The 19,570-nt window shown below is 43.0% G+C and overlaps 1 protein-coding gene across 4 annotated transcripts; it reads left to right on the forward strand.

The window, feature by feature from the left end:
- Nucleotides 1-494: 494 nt before the first annotated feature.
- kdm4c (lysine (K)-specific demethylase 4C) lies at nt 495-18,563 on the forward strand. 4 transcript variants are annotated; one of them, XM_037251533.1, is made up of 22 exons: nt 495-624; nt 2,317-2,483; nt 2,558-2,733; nt 2,840-2,954; nt 3,236-3,429; nt 4,221-4,270; nt 4,536-4,639; nt 4,780-4,917; nt 5,033-5,226; nt 5,316-5,554; nt 5,638-7,613; nt 7,694-7,805; nt 8,677-8,864; nt 9,514-9,757; nt 11,888-11,964; nt 12,303-12,358; nt 12,453-12,561; nt 15,674-15,868; nt 16,115-16,285; nt 16,569-16,688; nt 17,188-17,280; nt 17,663-18,563. In XM_037251533.1, the coding sequence occupies exons 2-22, from the start codon at nt 2,340-2,342 to the stop codon at nt 17,828-17,830; spliced, it is 4,863 nt and encodes a 1,620-aa protein (XP_037107428.1). In that variant the 5' UTR covers nt 495-624; nt 2,317-2,339; the 3' UTR covers nt 17,831-18,563. The 4 variants fall into 4 exon arrangements, with proteins under 4 accessions (XP_037107428.1, XP_037107436.1, XP_037107445.1 ...); XM_037251541.1 differs by lacking the exon at nt 495-624 and having other exon boundaries at nt 2,340-2,483; nt 17,188-17,265; XM_037251550.1 differs by lacking the exon at nt 495-624 and having other exon boundaries at nt 2,340-2,483; nt 5,671-7,613.
- The last annotated feature ends 1,007 nt before the right edge of the window (nt 18,564-19,570 follow it).

Here is a 19,570-nt window from a genome sequence, read left to right on the forward strand (position 1 = left end):
CAAAATATTCTTGAATGGGCAGGTCAGTCACGTGACCTCAACCCGGTTTAGCATGCATTTATAATGTATAATGTATCAAAAAACAACTGAAAACCGCTACAGAAAAGAAAAAACCCAGCATCTGTTGGTGTCCATGAGTTATATAGTCACCATCTTAGTGAAATCGAGGGATTATGCTTATAAATTATTTTGTACCTCAAAATTGTGCATATTGTGACCATACATTATGCTGTCATAATGCAATCTCTGCACTGCAATTAAGATTTGTATTTTAAGAGTTACAGACTATGTATATATGTATTTTGAACGCCTCTATCGAGAATTGGCTACTATATTTTAATCAAGAGGACTAAATTGCACACTTGATTGAAAAAAAAGTATGTTTAAAATGCCCAACATAACCATAACAACTATGAAAATTGCAATGCAGTTAAATATGCCACATAATAACTTCATCATCTTGTGTGCGCGCTCCCGAGAGGCTTCTACTTTTGTCGACGGTCGTCGACGTAATAAATGCTGTGCACGAGCGGCACCGAGCAGCAGGAGCAGTTGTCATGTGAATCAGCTGGGCCGAACTAGGAAGAAGATAACAACATCGCGGCTCGCTTTTTCGAAATCAAGGTAATGCACATTCTTATCATCCCATGATCGGCCTTGCAGATGATCGCCCCGTATCTCAAGTATCTCAATTCCCGCAGGCTTTGTGCATTTCGTGACTCATTTGCTCCAAACAGCTAACAGTTAGCCTCGCTAGCTAGATAAAAGTTGGCATGAACATTAATGCCAGTGTTCCTCTCGCACCGTGAGCCGTCTTTTGTTTATTCGTGGACCAGACAACTTTGGCAATTATTGCAATAGTGTTTATGTTACGTGAATTTAAATAGAAATACCATCATTTCGCACAGTCGTAAAGATTAGTAGTTGTGGGCCTGTGTGTGCAGCCACCTTAGTGGGACATTTAAACCCCCACTCGGCTGTGCGCACTCACAAGTTAGCAAAGCGAGCGGCTGGCTTGTATTTGTCTGTTTTATTTTATTTTTTATAGCCATGCCAGTCCTGCTGAGTCGTTGCCAGTAAACGCTTGTTTTATAACGAAGCTCAAGAGTTATTTCATGAGCTAGCGAGCTGGGCTATTTTGCTAAGCCATTGCTAGGAATCAAAACAAAACGTAGCATAGTCAGCTAGCCGAGCAGACAACAAAGATGAACCGTGTCGAATAAACTTGGTTGATGGTAAATAGTGAACCTTATTCAGAAATATTATTTAGTTACGTGCCATGATGTTAACACCTTTTTTCTTATTATTGATGTGTCGACTGATGTGATGCACGCTTTAAGGACAAGACGTTACGAGCCGGACAATGGCGTGTAATGTAAACAACATGTAGCAACAGTTAATCGTATTCGAGAGCGATCGTTCGATTCGTCTTGAAGATGTGTTACATAAGCACGTCTGAATCCATTATAATGCGACCCGAGTGGCTGTTTGTCTAAAATCCCCACAAAAGTAGTAAACGTCGTGTTTCTTTGTTTATGGTAGAATTCAAATCACTTTTGGGAGTGGGGCGGGCGGATGGGACAGCTCCAACAGGGTCCCGTTTGGCATCATAAAAGGATTTGAGGCATCATTTGTATGGAGCTCTACTGCCACCTGGTGGTGAACTTGCATATTCAAGAGTTTTTATTCGCCATGTTTGAGCGTGCCAAACAAGGAATTTGACTTCGGTAAATCACAGCCTCTGTTCAACATTTAGGTGACTAACAACACTCAGGACATGTGAAAAATGGCAAATATTCTCAAACATCCCCTGATCTTAAACTCCCAAGAGGGCAAGGGAAAACTCAAAACTCCAGCTAGGGGAAATGAGAAACCTTGAGAAGAGACCACAGATGGGAGGGTCCCTCTTCCAGGATGACCATGTACCCTATCATGTGAAGGCTTACCATGTATCTGAGAGTATCACAATGATCGCCCGGGTATTAAAGTCAAAGTCAAAGCCAGTTATAGATTAAAATATATATTTTCTTCTAGGTTTAAACGCTCACCATCTTTACACATTTATTGCACAGCCAGTTTTAAAATCCTAACCAAAGAGAAGATTCAAGATCTTCACTTGTCATTTGTTAAGTAAAAACACAACGATAACACTAATCAATGAAATTCTGAATTTTCTATGTTTCTCTACCTATAAAAAGAATATAAAAGGACATAAATACCAGAACAATTGTGAAAAAAAATCATTTAACAAAAAGACAGTGTGAACTTTTGGAGTATTCCACCTGTCCTGTTTTTATTATTCTTTTTTCCCCCCAGTTTGCATCTGATGAGGCGACATCATGGCGGGAGCAGAGGTGTGTACCCCTGCAAACCCCACTTGCAAAATTATGACCTTCAGGCCCACAATGGAGGAATTCAAGGACTTCAACAAGTACCTAGCTTATATGGAGTCTCAGGGTGCCCAGCGCGCAGGTCTGGCCAAGGTATGAAGACCTCCCCATTTCCTACCGTTTTCCCCAAAAGCAACAGTCTATCATTTCTCTTTTTTTCTCTCCAGGTGATTCCTCCTAAAGGCTGGAAGCCTCGTCGTACCTATGATGACATCGACGATTTGATGATCGACGCACCCATTCAGCAGATGGTGGCTGGCCAGTCAGGCCTTTTCACTCAGTACAACATTCAGAAGAAGCCTCTCAGTGTGCAGGAGTTCAGGCGACTAGCTAACAGCGACATGTGAGTATCCTGACAATCCTGCTGACATCTCTCCATACGTTTCCAACAAAGCTGCCAGAGGTGAAGGATGATCATCGTGTTCTAAGTTAGTTGTATTTCCCCATAGGTACTGTACGCCTCGTTACCTGAACTATGAAGATCTCGAGCGGAAGTACTGGAAGAACCTGACGTTCGTTTCGCCCATATATGGTGCTGACGTCGGCGGCAGCCTCTATGATGAGGTAGGCCGAACGATTTAGAGATGGAAATGCAGTGATGGTTTGTAATCCCTTGCGGTTTATGTTCTTCTGTGTTTTGTTTCATTTTCTGAGACACCCTAAATAGCCACAAAATACTGCCATAGCCCATCTAATCATGAAAGCAGTCGAATAATTGGTGTTACCAAGATTTACAAGTGTTCTCAGTTTGTATTTTGCTTTTACTTGCAAGTTGTGAGCTAGTAGGTGACGGTTTAACTTTGACCATCAACTTTGAATCTAAAATCACTGTCTTAATCTTTTAGGATGTGGAAGAATGGAACATTGGCCACCTGAACTCAATCTTGGACGTCATCGAGGAGGACTGCGGTGTGTCCATCCAGGGCGTCAACACTCCATATCTCTACTTTGGCATGTGGAAAACAACTTTCTCCTGGCACACCGAAGATATGGACCTCTACAGTATCAACTACCTCCACTTTGGAGAGCCCAAGTCCTGGTTAGTGCGTGTTTTATGGTGGATGGACAAAAAGCACTTTATACAGCAAAATGCCATCAAGTTCAACGATAGCACAAATTTTACAACCAAAGAAACACGATTCCAACCTTCACAACAACGTGTATCTCACTTACTTAGCCTCAGGGTAGCCACAGTGCTCGTTTTTTAACTATTGATCTTTCAGAGCAATCATTCGAACACAGCAAATGCTTGTTTAATTCTGTCAAGTAAATAAAATTAGGCCATTACAGTCAAATAGAGCCACTCATCAAACTAGAACGGCCAATGCTGCTTAGATTAGGTTGATGCAATGTGATAAATAACTATTGATCAGGCAGCGGGTCTTTGCTTAGGCAGAAACATTGAGTCAATGTGTGTCGGAAGGTTTGTATACAGCGTGAATATTTGGACTTGTGCATGGAGAAAAGTAGGTAAAATCACAACAAACATTTCTCTTGTGTCTTGTAGACGACTTAGCAGATTCATTATTTAAGCAGTGGTTGAAGATTTGTTTTTTTCTTTATCCCAGGATAGGGGCAGCTCAAAGATGCATGCCTCGCAAAAGCCCCTTTAACTATCCCCACCTATCACGTCCTTCCTAAGTTTCCTGTGTGAATTCCACATTTTCTTCTTATTGATTTTTATTTACTTTCCACTAGATGGCAGTCTTGAATTAGCGATCCCTCTTTGTCCTACTTGTACCACACACAGAGGCTCTAAAAATGACTCAATATTGAGAGTGTTTGGAAAGTCACAAGTAATTAATTCCCCATCTGTCTTTTGCCTGATAGGTATGCCATCCCCCCTGAGCATGGGAAGAGACTGGAACGTTTGGCTACAGGTACATTTTCATTTGATTTCACCTTAGTGTTTGAAGTAATCAAGTGAAGATTGAGTAATGGTGTCATTGCGTTTAAACCATGAAAAAACAAACAAAACAAGTGTTTGAATTAGAATGCATGTATTTTGGGAAGAAAATGATTGCCCCCCCCCCCATTGTCTGAAGTTAATTTTTTTTTCTTCAAGTAGCTGTGATTCTCAGATTTGTGATTCTGTGATTTGTCACAGTCTTTTAATTTCGTGTGTGTGTGTGTGTCTTTTATCAGGTTTCTTTCCTAACAGCTTCAAGGGATGTGAGGCGTTTCTCCGTCACAAAATGACACTAATCTCCCCTTTTGTGCTGAAGAAGTATGGCATTCCCTTTGACAAGGTGAAAATGACTTTTTATTCTTTAGAAAACAACTTTTCATACCTGTGGATTTCTAATTTCCTTTCACTTGTCATCACAAAGACAGCAGTGTTTTCTTAAAGTCCTTTTACCATTTCCCACTCTCAAATGCAAACTTTCAGATTACGCAAGAGGCTGGAGAGTTCATGGTCACCTTCCCTTATGGCTATCATGCTGGCTTCAATCACGGTTTCAATTGTGCAGAGTCCACCAACTTTGCAACCATACGATGGATCGAATACGGCAAAAACGCCACACAGGTATCAAATCAGCTGATTGTCATGAAACTGCAGCCCAAATGTTGTAAAATGAAATTATCAGTCTATGTCAAGTGAAATGGAGTTTCATATTTGTTCTTTCTTTCCCCATGTCTAGTGTACTTGCAGTAAGGATATGGTCAAAATATCCATGGAGCCTTTTGTAAAGAGGTTCCAGCCTGACCGCTATGCCAACTGGATGCTGGGCAAAGATTCTTCGCCCATCGACCACACACTGGCCACTCCCAGTACAACACCCGAATTGCAAAGCTGGTTGCAGCGGCGCTGCAAGATGAAATCCTCCAATAAAAGGTATTCTTCCCTTTTACCACTTGTGGTATTTGTCTGATGCTGTTTTTTTTTTTTACACCTCTTAAATGTTGTTTTCATTGCTCATACAGTGGCGGCCACTCTCGGATGCGTTTAAAACGTCTCCGACCCACAGAGGAACCTGTTGGTCTGCATGGTAGTTCTCTGTGCAGCAGCAGGAGGAAAGGCCTGTGCGGTCCGCCTGGGCCCAAAATGCGACGGTCTGTCCAAGAAACGCCTTGCAAATCAATAAAGGCAGAAGAGGAGCAAGAGCAGGAGAAACACGGAAGAAGAGAGACGAGACAAAGCCAGAGCACTCTTCAGCTTTCTGGTAGGACTTTCTTGTATGTCTTTACATTTGGGTTTTATTTTCTGTTTATATAAATATAATGTGTCTGTTGACATTTATTGCAGATGAATTCTGTGCAACCTACTCTGCGTCTACAGGTCGCTGCAGGCAGATGTGCGTGGTCAAGGTCAACCGAGTCGAGGGCAACACTTTGGATTTGTCTAACACGGAGCTCCAAAGCTCTCAGTCCTGTTCCAGTCCGTCGCCGGCCTCCTCATCAAATCAGGATTTGAAGGCAGAAACCGACACTCATAGTGACCCAGAAGACATCTCAAGGGCTGAGATCAATGATAGGACTTCTGAAGGACTCAGAGATTTAGCTGAGCCATCTCAAACACATCTAGGAATGAACACTTCAGCTTGTTGCCCCTCTGAACCTCAAGACCTCTTAAATTCTCAGGACTGTTCTCCCAGGGACCCTCCCATGGAGACCGCTACACTCACCCCCCCTTACCACACAACAAGCGCCTCCACCGAGACAGCGATGGGCTCATGTCCTCTTGATTCCGACGCTCAGACAACAAACGTATCGAGTACAGGAAACACGTCAAGCCTCCCAGAACCAAACACTAACCGCAGCATGAACAAAGCATCTGGAATTTGCACAAATACGAGCGCCGAACCAGAATTAACAATCACTTTTGACCAAAAACACATTGACTCACAATGCACTACAGAGGGAGATTATGATGCGGAAGCCAAGCCAGCAGAGGGAGCTAGTTGCACATCAAGTGCCCCTCCCGCCTCGCCAAGCCGTGACTGCGTGTTAGAAAACAGCAGTTGTGAGCAAAGTGTTTTCCTCCCGTTGCTACAAAGCAGCGCAGTGGATATGCCGCACCTCACTCCAGAGCCAGCAGACACATTTGCAATCTGTCCTTTACCGCCCGTACTGACCCAAGAGATGCCCTCCCTTACCCCAGCTGACGATGGGCTTCCCGCCACCTCCAAATCTTGCACGTACTCTCACCAGTTTGCACCTGTGCTCCAGCGGGAGATGCCAGGAGCTTCTCCACCCTCGCGTATACTCGAACAGGAAGAGACTGACTCAAGTATTCCCAACGAAACCTCCCATCCAGAACAAATCCACGATTGGCATTTACCGTCTTCAAACAATATTCCCATTGCAGAAATTCCAAGGTTAGAAACGGATGTGACTCATCTAGCTGGCGATGACCGAGACAAAACATCCGATTGTGTTCAGGAAGGTGTTTTCATGTCTGACGTAGATGGCGAAAAGCACGCGACGATTGGAAACTTTGAAGAGAATGAGGCCTCCTACCAGCTAGCTCAGAGCGTTGCACCCTTAATAGAGCAACATTCCATCTTAGCCGAGTTAGCAACGATTGATAACTCCAAACACCAAGATCAAACCGATTTGCCATTGAGTCAAAGCAGTGTTGGCCCGCTTGGGTCTGCTACCTCATCTCATAATCCCTCATCCCCTTCTATCCCCAAGCACCATTACTCCGAATTAGAACTTCACTCTCATTCACCGTGTACACCCCAAAGTCCACACGCCGAGCCTCCGTATGACTCCAGCAGCATTTGGAGGACCTTCAACTCACAGGGCCCCGCTGTGCTCATCCAGCCAGAACCTTCCTGCGACTTCACCCATGACCCCATCTCGTACACCGTGTGGACCGAACCCCAGTGCAAAGAGGTCACACATCTGCAGGATCCTGAAGAAGAATTACGTGAGGGCCAAGAGGGGGACTCCGGACCTCTTACTTGGGCTCAGCTCGAGCCCACCTCGCTCCTTTCAGTCACTGCCGCTGAGATTGCGGAGTCACGCGGCGATGAAAGGGAATCCGACGGGGAGTTAGAAAGACGCTCCTCCGGAGGTGCTGTTCTACCTTTGGTGATGGGAGAAGGTGAGCAGGCTGAGATGTCTGAAATGGAGGAAGACGAGTCTGATGAGGACGAAGAGCAGCAAAGCAGTGCCAACGACGAGAGCAGCAGTGACTCATCCGACGAGGAGGAAAGTGATCTCACTGACTACGAGTGTGATGAATCAGGCTTGGAACCAGGCGAGGTTTGCGCTGTGAGTGTTTTTGTCAAACAGTCCTCTCCCGCATAATGTGTCCGTCTACTGATGAGTATCCTCCTTCTTGTTCATGCCAGTACCCTGCTCTGGCAGTCAAGAGGACCACTAAGAGCTGGCGTCACCCACTCAGGAAACCCACGGCCAGGGCTGTACCCACTGCGGTCAAACATCAGGCCGCCAGTGATGATGGTCAGTACGCACACACTTAAAAGTTCACTGAGGCCTTCTGTTGAGGTTTCGCTTTGAAAAGAGTCAGACATGTCTCATTCTTAATGTGTGGTTTTATGTTGCAAAGCAGGTGGTAGCGAGCCAGAAAGTCATCATCATTTGCCGTCTTTGGTTCAAAAGACAAGTTGGATTGGATTTGATGGCCCAAAATGATTATTCAACATCAACAATATAATAGCGTACCATTTCCTTTGTTTAGGTAGTGAGGCCATCAAGAAAATTACCTCACTAAGTTGCGAACAGACTTTTGTCTTTATGCGAATGAACAAGAAATCAAAGTAACGCCCGGGAGCATTTGTGTTGCTTTTTACAACCACTGAACCATTTCCCCGCTCGCCTCTCCCCATTTTTCACGTTTTATGTCTCCCCAAATGATCCCTCTGACGTCAATGTGTGCATTAAGCAAAAAAAAAAAAAGATTTACCTCTATGTCCCATTATAATAAAATACCCTTGTGATATATACTCCATTTGTTTTCATGGTTTGGAAGCCGAGGGGCTCTGGATGATCAACTGTAGATACACACATGCGCACAAAATCGCATCCCTCATCTCCATGTTAGCGTTGAAGGATCAATCATTTAGCCGCCGTCTCCGCTGTTTATCCCCGCCGCGCAATATTCTTACCATGAAACCACAACTGACAAGCCTGTTTTATGATGGCACTGGAAGCTGTTTGTCATTTTCTTTCTCATACAGGGTCGCGTATGGAAAGATTTGTCAGCACAAATGATGGATTACATGTGACTTAGCAGCAAAACAGTTTTTTTTTTCTTTTTAATAAGTCACAAGCTGAAACCAAATAAATACTCACTCAATGTCCGTATGTCCAGATCTCGAACCCCCTGACGCAATCCTCGCAGATGAGGACGAGTCTGAGATTGAAACATGGGCCAGGCCGCTGATCTACCTGTGGCAAAACAGGAAGAGCTGCTTCACAAGCGAGAGGGAATACAACGCTCGTGCCGCCACCATGGAGCCGTACTGTGCTGTATGCACACTCTTCATGCCCTACTATCAGGTACCTAAAATATATCCTCTTATTGTCATGTGCATTGATTGCAAAATGGTCACTATGCATTAACACACCTCAAATATAGCTGTTCTCTGACCTCTGGTCACTCGAGCTGATAAAAGTGAAATCAATATACTGAGATCACTTTGTGTGAGACTAAATGGTCCTCCCCCCAAAAAACTCCATTCATAGGGGATTTTATTTCATACATCAAGGTGGACCTTCAATGGATTTTAGCCATTATTTAAAGCTTGAGTGGATTTTAAATTTTCTATTTTGTCGAAATTAGTAATTATCACCACACAGCCTACTGGCGCCCATGTGAAACTGTTTAATAGTATTCAATAGGCTGTTGCAAACACATTTCATGGCATAAAATGTTTCTTTTTTTTTCTATCAAGTCTTTGTTGATGTGGAATTAATGCATTTTATGATTTATTCTGATCGCAAATGGCAGCTGTCTGAATCATAATTTGCATCCTCGTCATCACAACAGTGATGATAATCACATTGTTTTGAGCTTGCAATTATCTCATTGAAGAATCATTTTACATTAGTTGCCACCTGCTAAAAGTTTTATTGTAAGAAGGGAGGGAGGATATTTCATCATCCACCACTCTAAAAAAAAATCTAACAATCTGATTTCCTATTCTAGGGAGAAGACAAAGCAGAGGAGAGTAGCCCCAAAACAGCAGAAGACACATCGACGTCTTCAACTTCCAAGGAGGATCCTGCGCTTTGTTACCGGGGTCCGAGAAAATCCAGGCCCCTGATACCGGAAATCTGCTTTTCCTTCCGTGAGCAAAACTGCCCTCCAACTCCCACCAATCCTCTGCTGCAAGATGACGGCACCTCCCCTCTGCTTTCCTGTCAAGGATGCTGCCTTCAAGTACACGCAAGTATGTTATCCTCCTGTTGGGATGGAGGCCACTCTAAAGTCTCAGCTAGACACTGTGGGAGACCCCCAAAGTCTCTCCGTACCAAAGGTTGAAACGTAGACGCAAGACACAAATCCTTCATTCATGCACTTTAACTGCAAAAATGTGCATAATTTTTTTTTCCAAAATCTCAAGCCCTTATTTGGCCAAACATACACTTTTAAGTCTTCAGCTTAGAATCCCCCTCACCTCAAAAATGACATCGCTTATCCTTAAGTCGCTTTCGATTCCTACCGTGTTGATCCCTTCATGTTCTCTCCTGGAGGGTGTAGGTGTTACTTATGCGGTACGTCTGTGTGCAGCTAACCGCTGTGTATTCGACACATGTTAAGTTGCTCCACATGCCCGCGGTTAGAGTGTGGGACTGAAGCCTGTGTCATTTGACACTGATGACAAAGCCACAAGTTTGCTTTCAAGAGCATCACTAAGGACGGGTTGAAGCATCTGTCGCTCTCTGTTGTTACTCGATCTCCGGGAAGGAAAGAGAGGTGAGACAGACAGGACGTTATGCGTGGTTTGGTGATGGATAGCCGAGGGGAAGAACAAAGGCGTACAGTCATACGCAAACTTTGTTTATTACAAATAAAAATCCTCCCCCATAGGTTGAATGTCCAAATCCTCTCTGGTGGTTGAATTTTAACCAACTGCGGATTTAGACCAATAACACTTATTTGGTTTCATGACACATTTGTAACCAAGGACGTAGATCAAAACTCAAGAAAACAAGATTGACACAAAATGGCCGTTTTCATATTGTTTATGATTTTGTCGTGCCCATGCCATATGGGTTACATATACATGTTGCGGCCAGGAGTATGGGGTTGGGAGACATGGCGGCGTGGGGTCTCTTGTCTTGTCACGCAAAGCGCTCTGATATATGCAAATCACAAATATATATATCAGACAACAGACGAGAGCCATACATTGTTGTTGGCATACATTTCTATTTTATCCATCTGGCTGTAAAGATGCTGTCGCAATGGAACCCTCTTGTGTCTCTTTAGTGTTTGACAATGCTATCAATTTTGGGACACTGGTGTTAACCTGACTTATTTTTTTCAAAGAATTGTGCCCATAATAAATAAAGTTGCATGAATCTATTCCTGTCACTGGAGCTGTGCAATATGGATTGTTTATATCCTGATATAGGCAATTCTATTTTGTCCTATTTTTCTCCATTTATTTACAAAATATAGAATCTTACTGTCATACTTTTATTTTCATAGTTTGGTAGTGCGATTTATAATCAGACGTTACTAATTCTGTTGACGGGAGCAAACTAGTTGGATTCAAAGATTCTGCTTCTCTACTACTTTTCTCTTGTTTTCTTTTTAGTCTATAATGGCTAACATTCAGCTCAACATGTCCCATAATCATAATAACTTAACAATGGAAACCCCCTAAATAAACAAAATAAATGTTAAAAGTGGTGTGTCAAACCACACAGATAGTTTAACGTCGCAAAAATGCAAAAAGTTAACCACTAATGTGAAACTATATTATATTTACACACTCAACTTTGGATAGATAACAAGCGGAGAAGTGTACGATTGCATAATCGATTTAGCATCCAAATGAACACAAAGCTGTTGTTTTTAAGGTAAAGTGACCCCATATTGTAGCCGCGCTAACATTCTCTCAATTAGATACCATCGATCCGCAGTTCCCCTGTTCAAAGTCTCAGGAAACAATGTCTTATTATCTTCTGTCAATGTGTCTGGCGAACGATTTCCTATTCTCTATCAAGTGTTTAGTTCTTTGTAAAAGACTCACACTTTAAAGTGGATCCCCCCCTATTTTCCACTTAAAAACTAAAAAGCAGGTTAGTCAGAAGCAAAAAAAAAAAAAAGGCCCTATGTAAGAGAATTTCAAAACATTTGAGAGAACTTAGCTGTCCGGGAGCATTACTCTCAACTTTGTGGCATGACATTGTTTGTCCTTAACCACGTACAAATTGAGGGGAGCCTTACGGGAAATCCCTTGTAAGTATATATTAATAGCTGAATGACCTTTCAAAGGAACATTGACTAAGTGAATGTCACGCGGTTTGTATATTTTGGAGCTAAAGTGAATAATTCCAACTTCCATTAGGTTGCTACGGTGTTGCAGCGGACGACGCCGGCGACCTTTGGTCCTGCGATCGCTGCGCGGAAGGCATCATCGCAGCAGTAAGTGTTTTGAACAACAGCACTTGACCCAGATGCTTTTTCCTAAGTATTTCAGTCGAGATTTCTAAACCCTCAAGATATAACTCTCACCTTTCCTTTCACAAAGATGTCACAAGTTGTTTATTCTGTGTGTTACCTGACAAAATAAGCCTCAAATCACCGTGGGTGCACCTTTTTGATATGAGCAGAATAAAAGAAGCTAACTCTTTCAACCTTTTGGAAGTGAATCCCTTTCAGCATGAAATGATTTTCCACAAACCAGACTCAGAGCCACACATGAAAGCAGCCCAGTTAAAACCTTCTTTTGCTCTCTCGTCTCTCTCTTAATATTTCCTCAGGAATGCTGTTTGTGTAACCTCCGAGGCGGGGCACTGAAGAAAACCCAAAATGACAAGTGAGACAAGCTTTGGTTGTGCGATTAGCTCAGCGTCTCCCATCCCCAAAGCACGCACACAATAAGTGTATTAATTTGTTTGTGTCACGTGTAGGTGGGCCCACATCATGTGCGCAGTCGCACTGCCGGAGGCGAGGTTCACCAACGAAGTCAAGCGGGGTCCCATTGACACCAGCCGGATCCCCATACAGAGATACAAACTGGTGAGGAGCTCTCGCTTGCACACACACAGACCGAGCGCTGGGCTTCCCCAGGTCCTTAAGGACAGGCTCGGTCTAATTAATGAAGTGTTCACAGCTCCAATTAACAACGTGAGACGAACATGCCCGCAATCAAAGTGAGATAATTAACCACCGGTGGGTGCGAGCGGGGGCTCGTGTTAGTGCAAATGTCCGTAAGTGTGTTTGGACTGTGCTTGCATCTGCGTGTGTGTGTGTGTGTGTGTGTTTGCTTAATGAGAGTGCCGCAGTGTGTCTCAGCAGACTTGACATGTTGCCACCGTAGTTAGCCTTGTGCTCCGGGCGGCACGATAGCTCAACACAAAGAAACGAAGTGATGAGGTCCCTTTCTCTGTTCAAGTGGATAACCGCGCTGCACCCTGCCTGTTCATTTCAGCTTGAATTAGAGTCTCGGAAGGGAGTATTATCGGATATAAAGATCAGCTTAAGGTTGCAAGTAGAATTGTATAATGATAGAGAAACAGAAAGAAGTGCTTTCCACATCTCTGTTCATGTTGGAATTTGCATTCAATAATCACCCAAAATGACAAATGTGCATTTATACTACTGTATGTTACAATTATTTTATTCTACTGTGAATGACTTAAAGATATAGCAGGGAAGAAATTTAATTGAAATTAAATTTATTAATTTATTTATTCAGGCCTTACGAAATGTCTTCAATCGTCAAATTAATTACGCATTGTCTGATCATTTTTGGTGGTGGCTTATAGTGTGCCCAAGCGTATACAAGAGAACTCTGTTAGCGCTGATGCTAGCTGTGTTCACACGCCACTGTGACTAATACTAGAAGGAAAAAAATAACCAAATCTTCTGACATACTATACAGTGGTTAGACCATGATAAAATGAAAAAACAACAACAAAGGGACTGTAATGTTAATGCTTGTGCAAATGCCAAGGTCCCGTTTTGACCACAAATGCCACGGCAAACATGACCATGAAGTCCAAGTCTCGCCATATTGTTTCATTAAATTTTGTAAAATTATGGCTGTCATACCTTTCGATTGTTTAGTCTGTTCATTCTAAATCCTCCATGTGTTTGGAGGCCAGCACTGGACCCGTTGCACCCCACCGCATTCATAATTTACTGTAACTCAACACACACTCACAGTAGCGCACCGGCGCACATCCATAATTTACTGTGGGAATGTTCTTAACGCATGGCTCAACACAAGCACCCGAATACACCCCAGAGAGGACACGGGCAAAGTGGGCTAGGCTCAAACATGTGATGACGATAACGTTCTCACACTAACTCGGAGGTCTCATACACAATGTTTTTCTAACCATTACTTCACACTGATAAGCATCTGCTCAGAGACAAATCCACCCTCTTACACACGCGTCATTGGTTGCATGCCAGTCACATTCTTGTCACGCTGGCTTCAATAGGTAGATGAGATGCTCTGGCCAGCACTTCCAACACAGCCGTCCATAATGGAGGAGGTGTGGGAAAAAGGCTTCAGGAAATGTAGGCCAAGTTTGTAGTCATCAAGCAAGCACGCACGTAGCCGACGTCGTCCTGTTCACTAATAGATGTGCAAAGCAAAGGAGACCACATTAACTCATTCAATGCCAGTGACAGATTTATTCGTCAAAGATTTGTTTTAATAGGAGAAATGCATAAATGTGAGCATTTTACACAAAGTATTTTTGTTAACGTTTGGCTGACTTTGCAGATCTTCTTTCTGTATGTAATAACTTCCGAATACCTGGTGATGGTGAAAGGCAAAGGCCAGGTCTACTGTCGAGCGGCTAGGCTTCAAAAAAGTGTTGTGAAGAAAATGCACGTTAGCTAACAGAGGCAGTCATTAGTGCTATAATGGCAGGATGTCGTCATTTTTTCCCCCCTTAGTGGAAGAGCGCGGGAACAGCCACAGCGACGGGCTTGGAACTTGATGGGCTGTTTAGTGCACCAAAGCGGCCAGTAGGTGCAAGTGTGTTTGGGCGCATGTACATGATGATCAGTCACGTTCGTGTGCCGGATGGTTGCGGTAACTTGGGCTGATGTCATCTGATTACTCTTATTTGGGGGCTTTCCTTCGATTGTAACGCTGGAACAAGACGTTTGCGTGGACAGCATTGCCGCTTGGCTCTCTTTCTCGTCCATTTGTTTATGTACACTGTGGTTTAAAATGACGTTAGGGATTCAAGGCACGACCGCAAGCTGACTCATTTTATTGTCTTTTAATTTGTTTTTGCTGTTGCTCATTCTCGAGCACTCTCAAATGAAATGCAAAGCAGGCGTTTAGCCCATTCCAGAGACCACACGGTTGATGATGTTTCGGTGCAACACAAGGAGTCGGTGACAGAGTTTAAGATAAGACTGAGGAGACTGAGCACTGTGCCTGGCTTTGTAAACTGAATTGAATTTAAGCACAAGTTATGTTCCCTGTGACTGTCAATCAAGTTTGTAGTAAGAACCGTCAGTGATGAAATGTGTTCTTCATTTCTTGAGTAAGTCATGAAAGAAAAATACAAATTGGAGGCAAACTTGAACGTTTTAACGTTTATCAGGTTTGTTCTGCAAAAAGCAAATCGGATTACTTTTGGCAACAGATGATAGGTTTGGAGGATTGTAACATTACATGCAAACATTCCATGTTCATTGATGTTGGGAAAATCACAATGTCCACATATTCAATTAAGTTTGACCCTTAAAAAATCTATTTGGTACAGCACATACAGTAACATGCAATGGTCTTTAGCCATCATGAGATTTAAATGATTAATCTTGCTGAATTATGAATTTTTTTTCTAGGGAGGACAAAAATAGACTTTGTGACGCAAAGCAAAATAGCTGCCATTTTCATGCTTTTATTGTGAAAAATTATTCACAGTGCAAATATTAGTGGAGGACTGCTGAAGATTTAGCTACACTTTAGTCCTTGGACCATTTGCACCCCTCTAAAAGATTTTGTCTACCTTTGAAAAGATTTCTATTTTTATTGTTAAGTTGCAGAGAAAATGTCATTTAAAAATACTCAGGTGGCCTCAGATTTATACTTGGCTGATGAAATGAGATGTTCGGGGTGAGCCGTTGACAGCCTGCTGTGGTCTGTGTGTGTTCACAGAAGTGCATCTATTGTCGTAAGCGCTGGGCGGGGAAGCGGCAGGCAGGTGCGTGCATCCAGTGCTCGTGTGGCCGGTGTCCCACCTCTTTTCACGTGACCTGTGGCCATGCCGCCGGGGTTGTCATGGAGCCTGATGATTGGCCGTATGTGGTGTCAATCACCTGCCATAGACACCAGTCGCGGAACTCTTCGGCTGTAAGTTAACGTTTAGGACGGTCACGTTGACATAAGACTAATTTAATAGTCTGTTCAAGTTAACATTGAATAGAAAGAAGTATTGGGATCCAGAAAACAAGAACTGTTTTGGGATTCTTGAAATTTGAATGAAATCTAGTATTGATCCATTAAATGAGAATGATTTTTGCAGAGGTACAGAACTTAACTTTCTGAGTTTCTATAATTGTCCATATATTCAGTAATGGCTTCTTTTTGCTTTATTAGAAGCAGCGAGCGTCTCAAGCGTCCATCTCGCTGGGCCAGACGGTCATCTCCAAGCATAAAAACCTGCGCTACTACAGCTCCAAGGTCACGGAGATCACCTCCCAGATGTTCTACGAGGTCATGTTTGATGATGGCTCCTTCTCCAATGATACCTACCCCGAGGACATAGTGGTGAGGATGTCTTTAATTAAGTCCATATTGGAAAAATAGCCTACCTCTTCTTCAAACTATATAAGATTCTACAAAAATGAGACAATGGGATTCATGGGAAAAAAATCTTCCGTTGCATTTAGTTAATGAGGAGCTAGTCCAAAATGGGCTTCTACATACACAAAGGAAATGTCTAAAGTTAAAATAAATCAGGGGTGCTGGTCAACTTTTCCTTTAAAATGATCCTGCATCTTTTTTCATGCACTCGCTGAGACTGATTATTATTTGTGTTTTGTACTTTTAGAGCAGAGATTGTGTCAACTTGGGTCCTCCCGAAGTCGGAGAAGCCGTTCAAGTGAAATGGCCCGATGGGCTCTTCTACGGCGCCAAATATTTGGGATCCAATGTGTCCTACATGTGCCAGGTATGATGCAAACAAGTGACCCACTAACACACTTACCTTCCTCTTCTTATTTCCTCTGCAAATGCAAAAGTTGTGTCTCGCATGGAGTCGAGGGAGTGCCGGCGAACTAGTTGAACTCCCTCGACATGGGAGCCATCGTGACTCCGCCGACATCTTGAGGACCATGTGAGAATAGCTGGAGGGAGAGAAAAGACACCAGACGCCGCAGCGAGAAATGAAAGCGCTAAAGCCGCCGTGCTAGCGAGCGCTGATGGGAAGAGCGAGCCGAGGATGAGAAGGATGTGACGACGTGCATTATTCAAACTCACTGAAATATTCACCAGGCTTCGACTCATGCGGCCCCCCACTTAAAGCTTTATTTAGACCAGCTGGGCGTCAAACGTTAGTTATGCGCTAATGCTTCCGTGACGCACTCGCTCGCACAAGTTGAGATTTGGTTAAAGTTAACTTTGGACTTCTTTTCAGTGTCTAATAGTTTCCTTTTCCCTGTGTGTGTCAGGTGGAGTTTGAAGATGGCTCTCAGGTGTTGGCAAAAAGAGACGACATCTATACGTTGGACGAAGATCTGCCTAAAAAGGTGAAGCGTCGACTTGTAAGTATTATGTCACATAGGGCAAGGGAACCTATAAATTGCAACACAATAGGAAAGGGGAGGGGCAGGGGACAATCCTCTTAACAACACTTTTATTATAAAATTAAAATTCTTGGCCGAGTTGGTCTTATCATTCACTCCCACAGCTCCCCCTTGGTTGCCATAGTAACAACATGCAACACTTAAGTTGCGGCAGAATAAGAGTCGTTTCGTAATGTGAAAAAAATGCATCGCATGATTCGTTTGTTATTTCCATTGGGAGAAATGGATTCTCACGGGTTAGAGGAACAGACTGTGTCTGACCTCTGAGGTTTTAGTGTGTTTTGTGTTTGAAGACATGACAGGTTAATTGAAGCTTCCTTTCCACTTTGTGCATTGCCAGTCCACAGCCTCCAGCATGCGTTTCCAAGACGCCTTCTTCACCACGCAAGGGGAGAGGAAACGGCAGCGTACGCCCAATTCACGCTTCCAGAAGGACTACGTGGCACTGCCGGACCTCCGCGCCACTGCCAAAAGCTCATGGGAGCAACACAAAGGGAAAGAAAAGTGACGGGGGCCCTGACAGAGACCAATGAATGCACTGAGGTCACAGTCCATGCGTAGGCGTGTGTGAGTGTTTGCGTGTGTGCTTGAGATTATATTTTTTGGACTGTAAACAATTTCCCAGATTTTCTTGTGACCAGCAAAGGGGGCACAGAGAGGGAGCGGGTTTGACTCGTCTGTAGTTTCAAATGCATTTGTAAATTAATTCTACATTGATTGTTGGGGAGGATGTCGTCTCCTTGTGCTTTCACATCCGTCAGGGAGCAAACTGTGACTTTACACTTGTCGCAAGGTTTTGTTTTTACATGAGAAATGTAAAGTGGTTTTCCTTAAGGTCTGTTATTTTTAAGTTTTGATTTGGATCTTTTCTGCACCTTGCTTGTAGTATTTCCCTTGTGTGTCATTGTTTCCCCATCGCATGTTTAACACTGTCGCTAAGCTGCGCCAACATGGCTTCCCCTCTGCTCTTGTGAGTCACTTGAGTATATTTTAATGATTCTGTTCGGATTCATTCGTGACGAAAATACATGCACACTGAGATTATGAATTAAAAAAAAAAAAAACAGTGATTTGTTCTTGAGAGACAGGAAGCCATGCCTGCGCGCGCCTGATTAAATGAGAAATGCTACTCTGTTGAATGAAATTATTTAAATTTGTATTTATTTTTGTGCTTGCTATAGTTGAACTATTGCTAACTGCTGTAAGGAAAGCAAAATAAAATATGTTTTTTTAATTGCCAACGCTTATGCCTTTTTTTCGTGGAACTTGCACTAGACACGAGGTGATTGTAGGACAAGGAAATATGTTCTACGTGTGCGACCATTCGTGAAAAAAAACATAATTATGTAAATCCATACATCAGTTAGGCATGGTGATATAAGTGACTGAAAAGCCACAGTTATTTGTTTCCTTATGACGACGTCCCTCAATGTCTTGCCGGAAATGTAACAGAGTGTTCATCCGCCCTTACCTTTTACACAGAACCCAATGAAGCGAGATATTGCCTTTTACATTTGCTGGCAAAATAAAAAGTGAACAGTTAGTGGGCCACTTGGGCATTATACCTGGCACTGAAGACACATTCCTTTGATTAAACCCACCAGCCCAGAATTTAGAAGATCGCAACTCCTGTAATATTTATAATTGTGAAGGGGAAATAATTTTTTTTTTTTTTTTATTGATTATTTTGTTGTTGGAATGTTACATTTTTGTTGTGGCTGTGTTCCAAGGGTTTGGTTTCTCATGTAAAATGAGAGTCTTAGCTCAATAAAGGTTGTGTAACACTGTTGAAAGGTCTTGAGGCAGCAGAGAGTTGTTAAAGAATTTAAATTGAGCTCAGCTTAAGGGCTTCACAATGGAAACCCATGTCAGGAATCTCGGATTCAATTATCAGCTCTAGGATGTCAGATGCTAATGCGTCTATCCCCAAGGTATCTATCTTCACCCTATTCTAAAGGAATTGCAATCAACTGAAAAGTACTTTGTTTCCTTGGGACTGACTGACTGGTGACCAGTCCAGCATGTCGACAGCCTATCGCCGATATCATCGATATCGCAGTTATTGTCGACATCGTCGTTATCTACGCCGCATCTGCCTGCATATCTGTTGACGCAGCAATAATTTGTCCTGACGTTTGATTTTACTCCAATGTGAATCCTTCTGATAGTTCCCTAATTCCTTTGAAGGAATATGACTCGATGGAATCAATTAAATGTTTCATAGAAGATAACATCAGTGTTGGCCTAC

Source organism: Syngnathus acus, chromosome 1, assembly GCF_901709675.1.
Source record: "Syngnathus acus chromosome 1, fSynAcu1.2, whole genome shotgun sequence".
Lineage (NCBI taxonomy): Eukaryota > Metazoa > Chordata > Actinopteri > Syngnathiformes > Syngnathidae > Syngnathus > Syngnathus acus.